Genomic DNA, 18,556 nt, shown 5'->3' with positions numbered 1-18,556 from the left:
TGGAAAATATTTTCAGAATTACTTGGTAGTGCCAAGAGTCCAATCTTACCTATAATTTGAAAACAAAGAATCTTTACCGTAAACAGTACAATGCATATTGTGGGACATATCAAATAATCATAGTGTAAATCTTTGTTTGGCCATATTGTTAAACAAAGAGAAGGGAGATTTTTATTCATTATTATTTTTAATTTCTTAGCACCATAAAGAGATTGTTATCTCATGAGAACCAAATGTTTTACTGCATGTCATTTTAAAATTAGCACGTTTTGCATTCTTAATATAAACCCTCTAAAGCCTGCAGGGTAGTTTAGCATTCATGTGATTTTAGCAGCTAAGCTTCATAGGGATTTGCACCTTCACAGATTTTTCATTTTCACTATGAATACTCACATGCAAGTTATTTGAGTCCAGATGCCCAGATATCATTAAATGTTAATTTATAAAAAATGTTATTCCCAAATGTGTCATTCTTATTTATAAAAAACTGCATGTTTTAGAAAATTGTGTAAGCCCCTGCTTGTCAAAATGAGGTTACTAAACACTTTTGTAAGTCCTCTGTAGGTTATTTTTTGTAGGAGTACATAAGCTTTTTATTGTTTATATCATTGTGCTTTGTTTCTTCTTTCGTGTATGTGTGGTGTGTGAAACTTGCACATCCTAGGTCACTGCAGCTTTTTTTCTTTGATGCAAAACACTCTGCTCTCAAAATTATTTGAGTTCTTTGTATGAAAATGTGTTAAATATATATTTAAGTCAATAAGATTTAATGCAGCAGTTCAGGATACTTTATGAAGATTTGGTCGTCTTAATCTTTCTCTTCCTGATTATTTAGATGAGATTTATTACGTGTTTTTAATTGTAACTGATTTTCATAATATGTAACATGCCAAAGAGCCAACCCCTTTCCTTCCTGATAAACATATGAAAGTATGTCAAACCTTTTGTCTCTTCTGTCTTTATAGTTCAGAGGTAAAGTGCCCCCTCCATGTGATTCAGTGTGCAAGATCATAGACTGGATTGTTGCCGTTTGGCACCAACTGAACTCCTGCTTATCCCGTTTAGGTGCACCTGAAGCACTCATAGGGCCAAAACATTTCTTCTCTTGTCCAGTGGAGCCTGGGCTTGGCCACATCACAGTGAAGTAAGATTTATATCCCCTGATTGTCAATGTTAAGTGAGATACTAAAAATACTTATGAAGTTAGGTTCATGTGTTTCTCAAATCCAATAAGATATTTTTGTGATCTTGAAAATAGAAGTATCATCTTTTAGTTGAGTAATTGAAACTACTGTGTACATAGCCTAAAATTAAACAGCCAGTACAATTGTGCAGAAAACATACAAAGTTTCCTGTTTTTCCTGAAAATGTCACAATTGTGAGGTATGTTAAATGAACATCATCTACTTCTGACAGGAGCCCATGTTCTAAGTCTTTTGAAAACGTTGTGATTAATACCAAAGAATAGAGAAATAGCTAAAACATTTGTGATTCATGGTTGTTGGTTTAAAGCACACTGCATGGCTATATTAGACAGGCAATGAATCTCAAGTTCATATTTGTTTTGTGCACCAATCCAGCTACTGGGCATATTCATACAAAACTCCTCCAAATACACTATGTCCAGCCTGCTTTCCTACACCCTCCTTAATGCCACTGTTAGTTCCTGTCCTTTCTCTCCTCCAGTTCCTGCTTTAATCTAATCTGGAACCACAAACACTGAAATGCCTTAGTCTCAGCCATAAGGTTGTTGCATGGTATCACAACAGGGCAGAGTTAAAGTTGCTGGGCTACCTTAGCTATAAATTTCTAACCATAACATGTTTGGATTTATCCTAAGTGTAACCTTAACTCTGAACTGACTGTATTTATAATATGTAGTTTTGGGATAATTATAGTGTCCCTGTAATGTTGTTTTACCCTTACATTTTTTTATATGTACTCTCAGCCTTAACTCCATTTTAATGCAATTTTTGTCTGGGAATAAACAAAAAAAAAATAAATACAGCTGCAGTGAGTACTTACTGCATATTTCTTGCTTGGCAGTGTGGTAATTAATAGTGCTGGCATTTAAATGGAGTTAATTACATTTCATTGATGACTCACTGGGTGCTATTGTTTCAACCTATCTGACTGATCAGTATGCTCAGTAAGACATCAGTGGCAGCTGTTTTTGCAGCCAGAAGTGTTAAATATCTTTCTCTTTTGAAAGTCACAATTTAGGCCTGCTCTACTCTAGGAAATTAGGTCAGTTTAACTGTGTTGGTCAGGGGTATGAAACATCCACAAGCCTGAGTGGAGTAGTTAAACCAACCTAAATTCCCATCTAGACAGTGCTAGGTCAATGGAAAAATTCTTCCCTCAACCTAGCTACCACCTCTTAGGCCTTGTCTACACAAGCGCTTATGCCGGCAAAACTTTTGTCGCTCAGGGCTGTGAAAAAACAGCCCCTGAGCAACATAAGTTTTGCCAGCATAAGCGCTTGTGTGGCCAGCGCTATGTCAGCAGGAGAGCATTTTAGGTGGTTTTATTATGTCTGTGGGACAGCTCTCTTCCACTGACCTAACGCGGCTACACAAGCGCTCTTGCAGCAGCACAGCTGTACCAATACATCTGTGCTGCTGTACGTTTTAAAGTTCCAGAGGGGTAGCCGTGTTAGTCTGTATACAGTAAAAACAATGAGAGTCCTGTAGCACTTTAAAGACTAACAAATTTAATTTCTGCAGGCATAAGCTTTCATGGGTGTTTAAAGTGCTATAGGACTCTCATTGTTTTTGCTGTAAGTTTTAAGTGTAGACTAGCCCTTAGGGGGATGAATTACCTACACCAATTGCAAAGTCCCTCCCATTGGCATATTAATACATGTCTATACTGAAGCATTACAGTGGCACAGCTGCAGTGGCTTAGCGTTTTAAGTGTAGACAAGTCCTTAGATTCTGGAGAGCAGAACAAGTAAATTAGTAAGACTCCAGTTCCATGGCTCTTGAGATTTTCTATGCCCTTGCATTTCTTTTGTCCTTGATCTTGAGAATTAAGTGATCTTCCAAAGGAAGTTTTTTGTTTTGTTTCATTATGATGTATAAAGCAGGTGTGAAAGGGTCTTTTCTTAGCCCCCCTCCTCCCCTTTTTTTTTATTTGCTTGTTTTATGCCATAGAAATATCAGGTAGGCTCAAGGCTAGTGTTTGTTGGTACTGTAGGACTTAATAAAATCTCACGTGTTTTGGGAGCTTGAACAGGGCATACAGGAATGAAAGACAGACAGAAGGATTGACTTAAGCAGCCAGATGCAACTTCATTAATTTAACAATGGGGCGGGCAGGACATTATACACCTACTACCTCTCACATACCAGACATTTAACTGGGTCCAGTGCAGGAGAGGCCTGCTCCAGTACTCTCTTATTGCCCCCCGACTCCCACCCCCTTCATTTGGGAGTTTGAGCACCATGCATTTTAGTCTGACCAAACATCATCCCTGTGTCTTGTGCTGATTGGGGAGAGGAGGGTATTTCAGACCTCAAATGAAGGGGGAAGGATGTCAAATTTTAATGGAAACAGCTTTTCTTCTAACTCTTTGGACAAGCATTTTAGTTAAATTGTTAACAAAAAAATGCAAGCAGTCTGAATGAAACCACTTCCCATTCCATCAGGCAAGACAAAATGTCAGTTGCTAATGTTAAAACAAAAATACATGAAGGGCACAAAATCCTTTTCTCTACCCTACTTGGAAGTCATCTTTAGTAAATAAGATATATATATATATATAAAACATGTTTGATAACTTGTCCTGATGCTGAAGTTTTCTGTATACTTCAAGGTGGCTGTCCAAGTTATGGAACACTGTCATTGCTCCCAGAGTTCAAGAAGCAATACTTTCCAGAGCCTCTGTGAAGAGACCATCTGCACTGGGACAAACAGCAGCCAGAAAAAATCCTAGTCAAGGCCAACAGGCTGTGGTTAAAGCAGCTCTCAGTATCTTGCTAAACAAAGCTGTTCTGCATGGCTGTCCTCTTCCAAGAACAGGTAACAGTGAACAGGCTCAACTGGAAAGCAAGCTGTTGTATACTGGAATTCCTTAAGCCGGATTAACATTGTTCAATGATATTTTTTAAAAATATATAGATAGCACCTAGCCCTAATGTGGCACGTTTCATCAGTACATTCCAAAGCACTTTACAAAAGAGGCCAATACGTAACATTGTAATTTCACAGGTCTGATGGAAAGTCTTGTGATTAAAAGAGTTTCAGCCCATCGAACAGAATAGAAATGAGAAATCCTAGAGTTAATTCATGTTAGTTATTTGATAACTGCATATCACTGCTATGGGTGCAATGCACTATCCACATTTTTTTAAAATGTGTATTAATGTTGTTTCAGATCTGGATAGATATATAGCAGACTTTAAGGGAGGAAATTTCCCCTTATCCATGGTTTCAACCTACAAAAATTGTAATAAGAAAAGAGGAGAGAATGCTTCCTGGAGAAAGGTGAGCACAAGTCCTCGTAAGAAGTCAGGCCATTCATCTTCCCAGTCCTGGAGTAAGCAGGAGGCAAATACAGAAGGTAAAGCTTGTTATTTTGTGTCATGAAAAACATGTTAATACCTTGTCATGAGAGAAGTGTTGTTTTTCAGGTGGATAAATTAGACCCTAGAAAAAAATATTTTTTTCTTTTTTCATGTTCAAACTTTCTTTTAATTCTCAACAAAAGTAAGGTACAATCAATATTCACTTCTTCTGAAAATTGTTCAGCTCTTTTGCTCTTTTCTGATGCTTTTGAAATAGCCTACTTAGATTTATTTTTGGTTTGGATAAATGGCCTTTCTGTTGTTTATAGCACTAAGTGTTGAATGACATAGTAAGCAAATCAGTTGAATAATCTCATTGTTTTACACCCTCTTTATATATACACAACAATAATATAAATGCTCCAAATATAAATAATAAAAATAAATTCAGACATACCTTCTCATTTTATGATCTCATCTATTCTGGCCAGCTGAGGAGAGCCAAGCCAGTTTAGTACTTGGATGGGAGACCTCCAAAGACTAAGATAGAGATTGTAGGAAATTATATTGGAGATGCAGTTGGTGGCACTCTTTCCTCTCCTCAAAATTATCAGATGGGCAAAAGTTTCTGGATTTTAAATTGCAGGCTTTTTTCTAAGGTTTCCTCTTCACTGCCAAAAATAAATTTAAAAAATCCAGAGTTCACATAAGAAAAGACATTGTATTTTAAAGGTCCTATGAGGTTACTATATTGTTTCAAGTATGCTACTTGATAGAAGCTTGATACTTTATATAATAACTGCTTTGATGCAGATACAACAATGTGGCAGATACAATTAATAAGTGACATTTATAAATTTATAATGCCTGTCACTCAGAGATCATAAATCAGTTAATTATAAACTATACAGGGATTGCATTATCCGTTTCTAAAATCAACCACTTCTGGAATGGAAAATAGCATTCTTTAAACAGCACACAAGGAGGACACCAGAGGTGCTGCAACCAAGTTGGATGCAAGTTGCTTGAACTCTTAACGCAGCCCATGGGGAATCCCCGAACCTCATCCCCTACACCCCACCATCCAACCCCTAGAAATATTGTGCCTGACTACTGAAACCCCCAAGGTGCCCTCTAGCTCTCAATCTTCCGTGTCAAATCTGAAGGCACTGAAAAAACAGAGGAGATCTGCCTCCCCCCTTCTGCAAACAAAACGGTGCCTGAACCTGATGGAACATAGCTGATGGCTGTACTACAACAGATGGCTGCAGAGATTGTTGAAATTAAATCTGCGGTTTCCATCCTACAGACCACCATGCCTCAGAATCCTCAGAGCGCCCTACAAGCTCTATCCAGATGGATAGTTGAAGTAGAACACAGAATTTCTGAAGTGGAAGATAGTCTCAAAGAGAAGAAGAAATTATAGGTTATGAAGAAGTGTAATGATATCAAGACTATTAAGACCAAGCTAATTGATCTAGACAGCTGCTCACAACAATTTACCATGAGGATTGTGGTGTCCCTGAGGGAACAGAGAATGGTAAACCCTCTGGATTTGTCCCTAAACTGCTTCACTGGGTTGTTTGGATTTGCTGGTAGATTTCTGTTTTGATATAGATCAGTAACACTGGGCTTTGGCCCTTCCCGTCAGCTCTAGGAGGTCAGCCCAGAGTACTATTTGTAAAGTTTCTGAAGTTTACCACTAAGGAACTTATACTGCAGAAATCCAGAGGAAAAATGGAGCTGTTGAGGGAGAATCAACAATTAAAAAACTGCTCTTTCAAAATTACACCTGTAATATGATTGCAGTGAGGGCAGCTTTTAACTAAGCACAGCAATTGGCTAGGAAGATGGACTAGAAATATTTTATTAAATATCTGGCAATGCTTAATATTAAGGATGACGAGAAGATAGTGTCATTCAGAAGACAGAAAAATACCTCAAGAATCTGCAAACTCCTCCCTCACAAGAGTGATTCAACCATATGGAATTTATGTATTTTTCTCTGAGATCTGATATGACTGCTCTAAATAATTTGATGGGTGCTAGTTGATAGATGTGTTAGTCCCTTTTTCCTCTCTCTCTCTCTCATTGGGGTTAAAGGATTATTCTCAGTTTACTTCCTATTGCCTTAACTCACAGGAAAAGAGCATCAATGTAAGATCTTTTATTTGATTAGTAATTAGATATGTATGTGTGTATATATGTATATCATAGCTTTAATAAATGGTGTTTCTTTATAGATTAAGGTATCCAGGTTCTTATTGGCAATAGGTGATTACTATAGTTGTAATGTTTGGGGCCCCAGGGATTGTGAGGATCTCCAAGCTTCTCATCTCATCCAGCTGCCCCCTTTGGATGTCAAGTGTATATTTTGAACAGTTTAAATAGATTCTTCTTTGTGATTTCATGGAACTAATGTGTATTTCTCTCTCCACTATATTTTCTATTTTTTAAAATTATTTAATTTTTCTTTCTGTCCCTCTCCTGTTACCCTTCCATCTGGGAATTTCCTTCTCACTCCTGTAGAATATGTACTAGGAAGCGACACCCTATCCCTGGGTTGTATAACTTTTACTGCTTAGATATGTAAGAACTGTAAGCTCCTCAGGAAAACTTGAAATTTCTCATTTATTCTCAAAGCAACTTTATATTTTATCCAGTATATTTTAACAATGATAGCTCCAGTAATTAAATATGTCTCCTGGAATATAAACATTTTTAATAACCCTATTAAAGAAAAAAAAATCAGTTCTTAAAAAAGAGAGTATTGATATTGCCATCCTCCAGGAGACACATCTGACAGAACTTGAAGCTTGTAAACTGAATAGAGATGGGGTAGGTTTCTCAATTTCTAGTTGTTTTAATTCTAAAGTGAGCAGCGTTGCTATACTAATACATAAAAAGTTTAATGTAAATATTCTGAGCACAAGTTCTCTGTCACTTCTGTAATCATGTTTGCCAATCTCTACAGGCTAAACCAGGCTGATCCCAAATTTTTTCATACATTCTTGTGAATATAAATGACATGGGCCAACATCCTGTTATTAGAGCTGGAGACTTCAACAAAACTCTAGATTCAGTCCTTGATAAATGTTATCCATCTCCATATAAAAACATGAATACCCTTCAGATATTTCATACATATGTGGCTGATTTAGGTTTACAAAATGTGTGCAGATTGGGTAATTCTATGGCCAGAGACTATAGCTTTTTCTCTGCAGCTCATTCAACATATTTAGGATTTGGCTATTTCTTAAGGCAGGTCTACACTGCCGGCAAAATTTGGCGGCAGTCGACGGAAATTACGCAAGCTATGCAGAGTAGCTTGCATAACTCCCATTGACTTTGTTATTCAGTTTAGCATGCCATCTCCACTGCGCAGCGCCAACTAGAAATGCGTTTCCATCAACACAGTGCTACGCTCTTTTTGGAGGTGGTTTTAATAGATCGACTTCCGGATTGATTGAGTGTCTCTTCACTGCTGCTCAATCGATCCAGAAAAATCAATCTGATGGCGGCAAATTTGCTGCCATCAGTGTGTACAGAGCCTTAGTGTCAGAAGACTTGATCAGTTCTGTCACTGATTGTGGCATTTGTGCTACTCTTATAGCTGACTGTGCTCCTATGCATATGTCTGTTCAGCCCCCAGGTTATGCACCCCCATCTAAAATGTGGAGATTAAATACTGTTCTGCTGTTTGATTCATCATTTCTTAACTATTTCGAACAGGAATTAGAACTTTTATTAAAAACAAATACCCCCATCACTTCATCAGCTGCCACACTTTGGGATGCCTTTAAAGCCATATCATTTCTTATGCCACCTATGAAAAGACAAGGAGAGAGCATAGAATTGAAGGAAATTAAGGCCTTCTATGTAGACTATGCTTCTGTCCCTTCCACAGGGGAAACAGAACCTTCATCAATCTAAGATAAGAAATCAACAAACTTCTGTCCCAAAAGGCTGGGTTTGCTTTATTCTGTTTGAAGCAAAACTACTGGGAATGTGGCGAGAGAGCTGGCAAATTGTTGGCATAGAGACTTAAGCAAAAGGCTAACAGAAATAAGAGTGCTATTATTTGTGATAGTAGCAATAAATTATATACAACACAGTCAGATATGAAGAACAAGTTCAACAGTTTTATTCAAATTATATTTAGTTGAAGAGGGAATCAGTAAAGATGCCATAGCTAACTTTTTAAGGAGATTGCATCTGCCACAGATCTCTGACTCTCAGATGCCTCTCTAGAAATTATAGAACTGACTCAGGCTGTAAAAGAAGGCTGGAAAGACTCCTGGTACAGATGGGTTCCCAACTGAACTGTACAGAAAGTTCTCTGAAACTTTAACATCTACATTATTGAAAATGTTCAGTGAGCCCAAGAATGAGAAAACTCTCCTGCATACTCCAAAGAGAAACTGTAATTTCAGTTATTACTGAACCCGGGAAGGACCTTGAACTATATAGTAATTACAGACCTTTTTCTTTAATCAGTTGTGATGCTAAGTTTTTAGCAAAAGTTCTTGCTATGCAACTGGACAAAGTTCTCTTACACATTATACACACAAATTGGATACACTTCTTCTGTAATAGACATGGCTCAGCTAATTTCCATTAATTGATTGATATTATTGCCGCATAGAGAGATTCTAAAGAACCTTTAGCTGTCATTTTTTTTAGATGCCAAAAAGTCTTTTGACCGCATACTCTGGGACTTTTTTTTTTTTTTTTTATAACCTGTTAACACAATTGGGTCTTGGTAAATAATTTATTTCTTGGATTAAGATTTTATATTCCAACCTAGTTTCCAGGGTAATTACCATTGATATTATTTTTGCACTATTTCCATTACAGACATGTACGAGGTAGGGCTGCTCCCTTTTTCCTCTTCTGTTTGATTTGGCTCTAGAATCTTTAGCCATTGCCATCTGAGCAAATCAACATATTCATGGTGTCGAGGTGGGTCAAACAGAGCACAAAATTATGCTGAATGAGGATGGTGCTCTTGTATGTCAACACCCAGAGTTACCATTCCTAATCTTCTAATCATTATTAATAAGTTTGGACTCCTCCCAGGACACAAAATTAATTAAGATAAATCAGAAATCTTATGACTATAAAGGCCTTCTCTCAGATTGGGGTGTTCAATGGCAATCCTCTTATATGAAATATTTAGGAATACTGATTCTCAAAAATATTCAGGATATCCCCAAGATAAATATAGAACCAGTTATTACCCAAGTGGCTAACGATTTGGGGAGTTGGAATTTGTAAAATGAACGTACTGAAAATGAGTGTCCTTCCTAGAATTTTGTATGTCCTCAGGGGTCTCCCTATTTCTGAAAATATTATTGAATTTCTTAAATCATTCCTTTGGGTTGCAGGTAAGAAACCTAAACTGGCTCTGAACAAATTACAGCTCCCTCCATCTCTGTGATGATTTTGTTTTCCCAGCTTGGAAAATTATCATCTCTTTATTAATTCATGCATCTTTGTGGTTATTAGATGTGACCACAGACACACCTCCTTGGGGTTAGATTAAACGAGAATTGGTATACTCTCCCTCCCTTTCAAGCATCTTAGGATCAAATTATTATAGATTTGATGGCTCCAGAGCTCCCACAACAATGGCTATGAGGCACTCTTGGTCAAACATGGCCAGACAGTTCTGCATCCATCCTTCTTCCATGTAGAGGTGATCATTTGGAGCAATTCTATTCTTAAAATTGGTGGCAAAACCTTGGTGTGAAGGGATTAGATGGACAGAGGAATTAGGACTGTGTTGCAGCTAATTGACAATAATACATTTAAACCATTTGTAGATCTTTAGCAACCATTTGGCTTGCTCTGCTCTGGAGCATGAAAATATCTCCTGTTAAAACATTTACTTACAAACGTATTTGGACTGGATGTATTGGAAGCTTCAGAATGTCCAGAATTTATATTTGTTTGGAGGAAACTTCCTGTATTTACTGAGACAGAGGTATTCTTTTACAATTTCTGGACCCAAAAACTCTGTCAAAAATTGATACTTAGAGAGTTGCTTAGAGTAGAGATTTGGATATACAATTATCTCCGACCCAATGGAATACAATTGTATCTGATGTTAAAAAAGCAACTACAGACCTGAAACTATGGCTTATTCACTAAAAGATACTTTTTTGAATATACTGGTCCCCACATAGGCTAGTGGTAATGAACCACAGAAACGCTGACCACTGTTGGAAATGTAACTCCCTTGGTGCCACATTAGCTCATATGTTTTGGGATTGCCCTTGTATCAAGAATTTCTTGTATGAGGAGGGATCAAGGGACTAATTTGATATTGGTGCTAAATTGGAACCCTCCCCCTTTAAGTTTCATTCTTGGATCTACTCCTGATACTTGAAGATAATTTGGTAACAAGGCAGCATGGTTCCAATATGCAGCTGATGTTGCTTAAAAAAAATAAAATAAAAATGGAAAAGTCTATTCCCACCAAATAATGATGCCTGGCTCGGTGATGTTGCTGATCTCACAGCCTTCAAACAATGGGCATTGTGCAGAAAAGGAATGGCCGGAAAATTCAAAGCAATTTGAATATGATTAATGTGGATCCTGAAGATAGCTATGTTGCTTCCCTTCCTTTCCTTTTATCCTAACCTTCTTTATTTTCTTCGTGTATTCTGATGAATCTGCTATTTTGGTATATTTGTTGTATTTGGAAAAATTAGTAAAAAATTTATAAATAAAAAAGCAGCACAGCAAGATGTTCAGGAATAAAACTGAAGAATCCCTTATCCAACTGAAACTACAGGGAGGAATTTAGGCAGGCAGAATGAAATTTCTGAAGGTGGAATTTAGATAACCTATTATGGATAACATTCCTGCTCTGGTAACAAGTACCATGCTATTTTTAATGTCCACAAGTGAGAGGTCTGACCTCAGTTTTTATGTCTTAAATAAAAGAGATGGCCATCCCAGCAGCACAGTATCCCCTAACGTTATGTTAAGATATTGGTTTGTTCAATACTGACGCAGAGAGAAGGGTGCCATTTCTGAATCGCCACTACCGCTTCCTTAAGCAGACTGGGTTTGCTTGGTAGTCTGCCGTCCAAATTCTGACCAGATCTGATCCTGCTTGGTTTCTGAGAGCTGATGTGAACAAAGCTCAGGATGATATTGTTAATTCTGTCATACCTTGTATCTAAGGATCCTTTTGTTCTCTTGATAACATATATTAAGAATAGACATTTGGAGGGAAACTGAGATAAAGTGGGACAGTGTATTTCATTTTAATAGCCTTTCATATCTGAGTTCAAATGCTCTCTCTGATAACAAGTAATGATAAATGGGCTGGTTTCCTTCTGTTTGAGAGGACCAGTACTTGTGTCAAAAGGAGCTGCATTGACAGACTTGGTGGGGAAAACCTATACCATGCCAGCTCAAGAAAGTGGGCAGATCATGGCCACCACTCAGTCCCCTTTGTACCACTGCAGTAGTGCCATAGGGTCTTAAAATTACCTTGACAAGACACAGGGGACGTGGCTGGAGCATGTTGTATTCTCATTCTCTCTGTTGGTAAAATTAGCCCATAAATAGCAACATGTTTTGCCTATTCATTACAGCTTTTAAAATGAAGAAAGCAATAGAATTATACCGAGTACTAATAAGTTAACATCCCCCTTCTTCTGCAGGTATAAAAACAAAGAATAAGTTGCAACAAAATGGCACCAAAATGACTTCTCTTATCAAAAAGTAAGTTTTTTGCTTGGTTGATTTTTTTGTAGCACATAACAAAAGAGTACTGATGCTGGAACTGTATCATAAACCAATTCCCTCTTGTGAGTAAGTGAAGGGTTTGTGTTTGCTTTGGTTACATTTGGCTTTAGAGCTGAAGAAGTGCAGGCTTTTTCATTCTAATTTTGGGGGGAAAGCTGGAGTCTTTTAATTATAATTTTAGAGTCCTATTTCAGTAGCTCAAACCTTGCCACAGAGTATGTTCCTTTATTTATTAATAGAATTTTCTAGGACTTGGGAAATATTTATATAAAGCTCCTCTTACTTTGGTTTATAAAAAGCAGAAGGTTGTCTTTTCATCCAGAGGTGCACAAAGAAGACCCTCTGGCTATTTCAGCCAACTGAATGGAAATCTGACATTATGTAATATGTGCCTTTTAGACTAAATGATATGGAATGTTTTTGAGCAGCTAATGAGCAAATGGTCAAAGGGAACTGAATGAGAGACAACTCCAGATCTGAAATTCACAGATTTGCAGAGCACAGAATCCTTTGTGCTTCTAGCAGTGGCTCCTTTTAACTGAAGTAGTTGGGAATAGTTCCAAAAAAGGAGCATGGAGGATAGCTGCAGTGTTAAATTGCTATTGACAAAAGAAAAATAACTCTCCTGTTGAATGGCATTTATACTTGTCATGCAGAAGCATCCTGAAACAATGGAGAGAGTAGATTAAATTGGGTAGAAGAAGGTCTATTATGAAGCAAAAAAATTAAAGATTGGCAACTACCGCTGCTTAAACTGGATGCTATTTCATTCCCTTTGTTGGTACATCCTAAAGTAGGGGAGTTACTGAGATGACAGTGCAGTTATTCAATCTTTGTGGAAGGAGGATACCATTTCCCAATGCCCCAAGTGTGTGTGTGTGCACGCGCGCGTGCATGTGTATATATTTTTAATTATGTGCCATAACCTACTTTTAATTGTCCTGTCTCTTTTTTTGTTTTCATAGATCTTCAGAGAATGAGCAGCTAAAAGTGTTAAATCTGGAGCAAAGGCTGTCCCTTGGTTCTGATGATGAAGTAGATCTTGTGCAGGAACTTCAAAGTATGTGTTCCAGCAAATCAGAATCTGATATAAGCAAGGTAAAAACGGGGGTTTAAATAATTTACATCACAATCATATGTAGTTGTTTATTCCACAATAGATTTTAAAACACTTTTTATTAACTGGAGATGTGCCAAAATAGACTAATAAAATCTCTCTCACACACAATTTATTATGATTTATTTTATTTTTTTAAAAGTTAAATTTTAAATATCATGTCATATGCAGTGGATGCTAAAATGTGTTGATTCATAAATGTTAAAGAAGGTAAAGTCCTATCAGCTAATCTGCTCCAATGCATTATATTTTCTATTGCTTTCATCAGCCTAGTTTTAAATGATTGAATCAGTTATGTTTTCACTGCTTCCCTTGGGAGACTATTTCGTAGCCTAATGGCAATATAAAATTTTTCTGATGCACATTGTACACTTATTTTGCTTACCGTAATCCCATTATGCCTAATTATACCCCCAGGATCTCCCTAAACAATTCCCTTGTTGTTTAAACCTTTCCAGCAGTTTTGTTCTATTGCACATTCTTTGTGATCTTAGACACCAACAAACTTTTAATCAAGAAATAATTGTGGTGGGAAGCTTTGTAAACCTGTTTTATTGAATTCCCTATAAAATGAGCTTTTAGTGGCTGTATACTATGAGCCAGATGCACTGAAGCTGCACCAGCTAATCCTTTGGCATCTCAGCAGGGATTCACTCTAAGGCCATGTCTAGACTAGGGGAAATAGATTGTGTTTACAAACATGCTAGCTATCTCATTTTAACTAATATTTTTAAACACTTGTGTAGACAGGATTTAACACCTTTAAAATGTGTTTACTGGTTGTGGCAATCCTAAAAGGCATGAATAGGGCAGGGCAGCTGGTGTCACTGATGCTGTTCTTCCTAGCCAGAATAGGGAAAGACCAAGTTAAAGAATATTTAAATAAATTAGATATATTCAAGTTGCAGGGCCTGATTTAATTCTCTATAGACTACTTGAGGACTGAAGCAATCTTGGAACTATTAGCAGTTATCTTCAAGAACTCATGAAGGATGGGTGAGGTCCTAGAGGACTGGAGAATGGCAAACATATAGTACCTATTTTTAAAAATGGGAACAAAGATGACCCAGGGAATTATAGACCAGTCAGTTAGCCTAACGATGATACCTGGAAAGATGTTGGCACAAATTTAAAAAAAATCAATTTGTAAGAACTTAGAGTAAAATAGGCTGATAAGTAATAGCTAACATGGATTTGTCAAGAACAAATCATGCCAAACCAACCTAATTTCCTTCTTTGACAAGACTATTGGCCTAGTGGATAGGGGAGAAGTAGATGTGATTTATTTTGAAGTTAGTAACGTTTTTTTACACTGTGTCACACTGTTCTCAGAAGCAAATGGGGAAATATTGTCTAAATTAAATTACTATGAAGTGGGGTCCAAATGGTTTAAAAACTATACTGAGAGAGTAGTGATCAATGGTTTGTTGCCAAACTGGGCGGATATCTCTAATGGGATCCCACAGGGGTCTGTCTTGGGTATTTTCAACATTTCCATTAATGATTTGGATAATGTAGTAGTGAAAAGGTTTAAAAAATTTGCAGATGACACCAAGATGGAGGAGGTTGCAGGCACTTTAGAGGATAAGATTAGCATTCAAAATGACCTTGATAAACTGGAGAATTGGTCTGAAATTTACAAGATGAAATTGAATAATGAGAAGTTCAAAATATTACAGGAAGGAAGAAAAAATCAACTGCACAACTACAAAATGAGAAATAGCTGGCTAGGCAGTAGTACTGCTGAAAAGGATCTTGGGATTATAGTGGATCACAAATTGAATCTGAGTCAACAATGTGATGTAGTTGCAAAAAATGCAATTATTCTGTGGTGTAGTAACAGGAGTGTCGTATGTAAAACACAATTGGTAATTGTTCCTCTCTGCTCAGCGCTGGTGAGGCCTCAGCTAGAGTACTGTATCTGGTTTTGGGTGCCACACTTTAAGAAGGATGTGGACAAACTGGAGAGAATCCAGAGAGCAAAAATATTGACAAAAGGTTTAGCAAACCTGACCTCTGAGGAAAGGGTTAAAAAACTGGACATATTTCGTCATAAGAAAAGAAGACTGAGTGGAGACCTGATACATATGAAAATATGTTAGAGGATGGTGACCAACTGTTATTTATGTCCACTGAAGCTAAAACAAGAAGTAATTGGCTTACTCTGTAGCAAGGGAGATTAGGTTAGATATTAGGATAACTTTCTAGCTATAAGGACAGTTAAATTTTAGAATAGGTTATCAAGGGATGTTGTGGAATCCTCATCTTTTGAGGTTTTTAAGAACAGGTTAGACAAACACCTGACAGGGATGGTCTAGATATATTTGGTCCTGCCTCATTGTGGGAGGATGAACTAGTTGATCTCCAGAGGTCTCTTCCAGCCCTACATTTCTATGATTCTATAAACCTAAATCGAATTTGGCCCCATTTTTTTTTCTTGGATGCAGTGAAGTTTTATTAACCCTTCTCTTGAAGTTTACACACAGCTCACGTAATTTCCCATGCAAATTAACACATGCATTAAGAATAGACTCCAAAATCTTCAAAATGAAATATAAAGGACTTCCAAAATATTCTTTTCTTTTCTTTTAGATTGCTGATTCTAAGGATGAGCTGATGATGTTCAGTAGCTCTCAGATTGATCCTATATTTTCAGCAAGCAGTACTAATCCAAGTAAAACAATGTCACAAAAGGTATGGGATTTCACAAAAGTGTTAAAGATACCTGTGTACAAACTATTTTGAAGATTTTCTATAGCTCATTACAAATCTATGTTTGAGTTCTTGGGGGGGAATCAGAAAGATTAAAGTGCTTTGACTGCTCTGTTAATTAGAGAGACAAGGTATTTATTAACAGAATGGTAAACTGATATGATTACTGATGCTTAGGAAACATACTTCAGGCACGATGGGTCAATTTGTCACAGGTGTGTTTCCATCAAAGTCATTGGTCATTAAACTATATATTTGATTTGCCCAGGTGTGGTTTTCATATTTATATGATACAATCTGCTGGATGAGTATCATAGATATGCATGATATTCCAGTTATTTTCATCAAGCTTTCCTGATATTTGGAGTTGTGTAGCATTCAACATTTTTATAGTAGCCTTACAATCTAAAGTTATTAAATGAGCTGAAGTAGTCCAAATTCTCTTTTCTTCTTAACACAAATTGCTTGAATATGGTGTACTTTGTCATACATACTAGTGATTACCAAAGCATATGCCAGTTTGAACATAATTACTCCTGAGTGTCTTTCCTAACTAGAATAGTGTCAGCCTACGTTGACTGGAAAGGTCCCAGCTGGTGGAAATTTTGAGAAACTGGAACCAATTATAGTTCAGGAGGCTGAGCAAGCAAGACATAGATCATCTTTTTTTTTTTTTTAATGGGGATTAACTTTTCCTCTGAACTTGTATGTTTCAGTGCATTGCTCTCTCTTGGCACACTATCTTATAAGAAATCAAAAATAAATCAATATGGAATTGGTCCTTCCACTTTTGGAAAACAAGAGTCCAGATGTAAACAAAATTTATTAACTACAGGGTAGTTTGAACATGTGATGACTTAGGTGCCAAAAAGCTGTTGATATTTGTTATTGGAGGGCATAAAGTTGTAACTCAGAAAATAATTGGATGATCACAAGTATATTTGTTGAATATCAGTTATTTTTCTGAAGAAACTGTAAGGGGAAATTATCTAAATTCTTTGCAAATTACATAAATTTGAAATCTAGACAGGGAAACATTATATTAAAAAACTCAATCTGTAGCATATTGATAGAGAGTTCTGCAGCAACACTGAGACTCTGATAATATTTTACTTGTATAATGTTACTTTCCATCCAAGAATTTCAATATATTTTATGAACATCAATTTAAACTTACCACTTCCCAGTGAGATAGGTAACTGTATCACCAATTTAGTGATGAAGAAACTGAAATGAATGACTTGCCCAAGGCCACCGAGGAAATCTGTGTTGGAGTTGGGAATAGAATCCGAGCCCCCTTAAATTAATCTTATGTGTAAACCACAAGAACTTCCTCCAGAGAAAGATGCCTTTCTCCTTTCAACTTCTGATTTAAGTTCAGCAGTCCAGTGTTTATAGAGAGTGTTAAATTCTCTCTAGTTCACAAAATTAAAGTACAATTCTACGTGGTACCCTAGATATATTCTGGCCAAAAAATTTGCAGGACTTTAATAGGAGGAAGGATGGTGTGGTGGCTGAGGCATTGGATATTAGTCTGGCACCATTTTTTTTTTCTTGGATGCGGTTTGGCAGGTGTGTGTGTGCGAAATTGGCCTATGTGCTCCTTTAATTCTAGACCATCTAAAGGCTGCTCTAAATTATGCCAGCTGCTCAAAGCCCCAAGAGGCAGATGTGTCATCAGTGATTGCCATGGAAAAGGAGCCCCAGTCATGCCTAATTTTTCCCCAGCTAGGCATCCTACACTAGCATGACCCTTCTGTAGCAGGCTATACCAGTTTTGTGTATGACAGTGTCGGAAATGCAAAATGACTGAACACAAAATCTGGGCCACTGTGTATGCAGGGATCCTCACTCCTGGGTCTTTGCATAAGACCAGCAGAACTCCTTTAGCTCTTAAAATTTTTTTGATCCTTGAGGGCCCTGGAAGCAGCCTGTGCAGGGGAAGAGGAAGTCCCATCCCTCCCCAGGCCCACCGGAACTAGCAGCTGGAGCCCAGTGCATGGTAGGAGCTCCCGGCTGGGGTGCCTCAGCCCTGCCCCTCCCTGTCTCTGGGACCAGCACATGGGGGTTAAAGGGACTTGGGCCGGTTGTGTAGGAGGGATGGACCACAGTGTCCTCCTGACCATGGGGCCCTGGGTGGTCGCCCACCTGTAAGGCTGGCCCATCCCCCAATCCCCAAAATGTGATGGCCCAGCTCTGAAGGCAGAACCCCCACCAGCAACAGTGCAGAAATAAGAGCAGCAATCTCATGACCCCCCTACAATAGCTTTGCAACCTCCCCACAATCCTATTTAGGGTCATGACCCCCCATGGATACAACACCATGAAATTTCAGATGTAAACATCTGAAACCATCAAATTGACTATTTTTAAAATCCTGTGACCGTGAAATTGAACAAAATGGACCATGAATTTGGTAGGGCCCTAACTGTGAGCCAGATGCACTGAATATAAT

General features: G+C 37.6%; 1 protein-coding gene across 3 annotated transcripts in view; it reads left to right on the top strand.

Annotated features, from left to right (window-relative positions):
- CTTNBP2 (cortactin binding protein 2) overlaps window positions 1–18,556 on the top strand; it is a 168,032-nt gene that overhangs the window by 138,860 nt on the left and 10,616 nt on the right. For all 3 annotated transcript variants that reach the window (XM_067564254.1, XM_067564255.1, XM_067564256.1), the window contains 6 exons: window positions 966–1,144; window positions 3,818–4,023; window positions 4,379–4,564; window positions 12,188–12,248; window positions 13,238–13,370; window positions 15,982–16,083. In XM_067564254.1, the coding sequence (XP_067420355.1) occupies window positions 966–1,144; window positions 3,818–4,023; window positions 4,379–4,564; window positions 12,188–12,248; window positions 13,238–13,370; window positions 15,982–16,083 (867 nt within the window). The remainder of the gene's footprint in view (window positions 1–965; window positions 1,145–3,817; window positions 4,024–4,378; window positions 4,565–12,187; window positions 12,249–13,237; window positions 13,371–15,981; window positions 16,084–18,556) is intronic.

The sequence above is a fragment of the Emydura macquarii genome, unplaced genomic scaffold, assembly GCF_026122565.2.
Source record: "Emydura macquarii macquarii isolate MOO-44397 ecotype Brisbane River unplaced genomic scaffold, CSIRO-AGI_Emac_v2 contig_2636, whole genome shotgun sequence".
NCBI lineage: Eukaryota > Metazoa > Chordata > Testudines > Chelidae > Emydura > Emydura macquarii.
The sequence above is the reverse complement of the archived record's forward strand: the minus strand, read 5'-3'. Positions and strand labels throughout refer to the sequence as shown.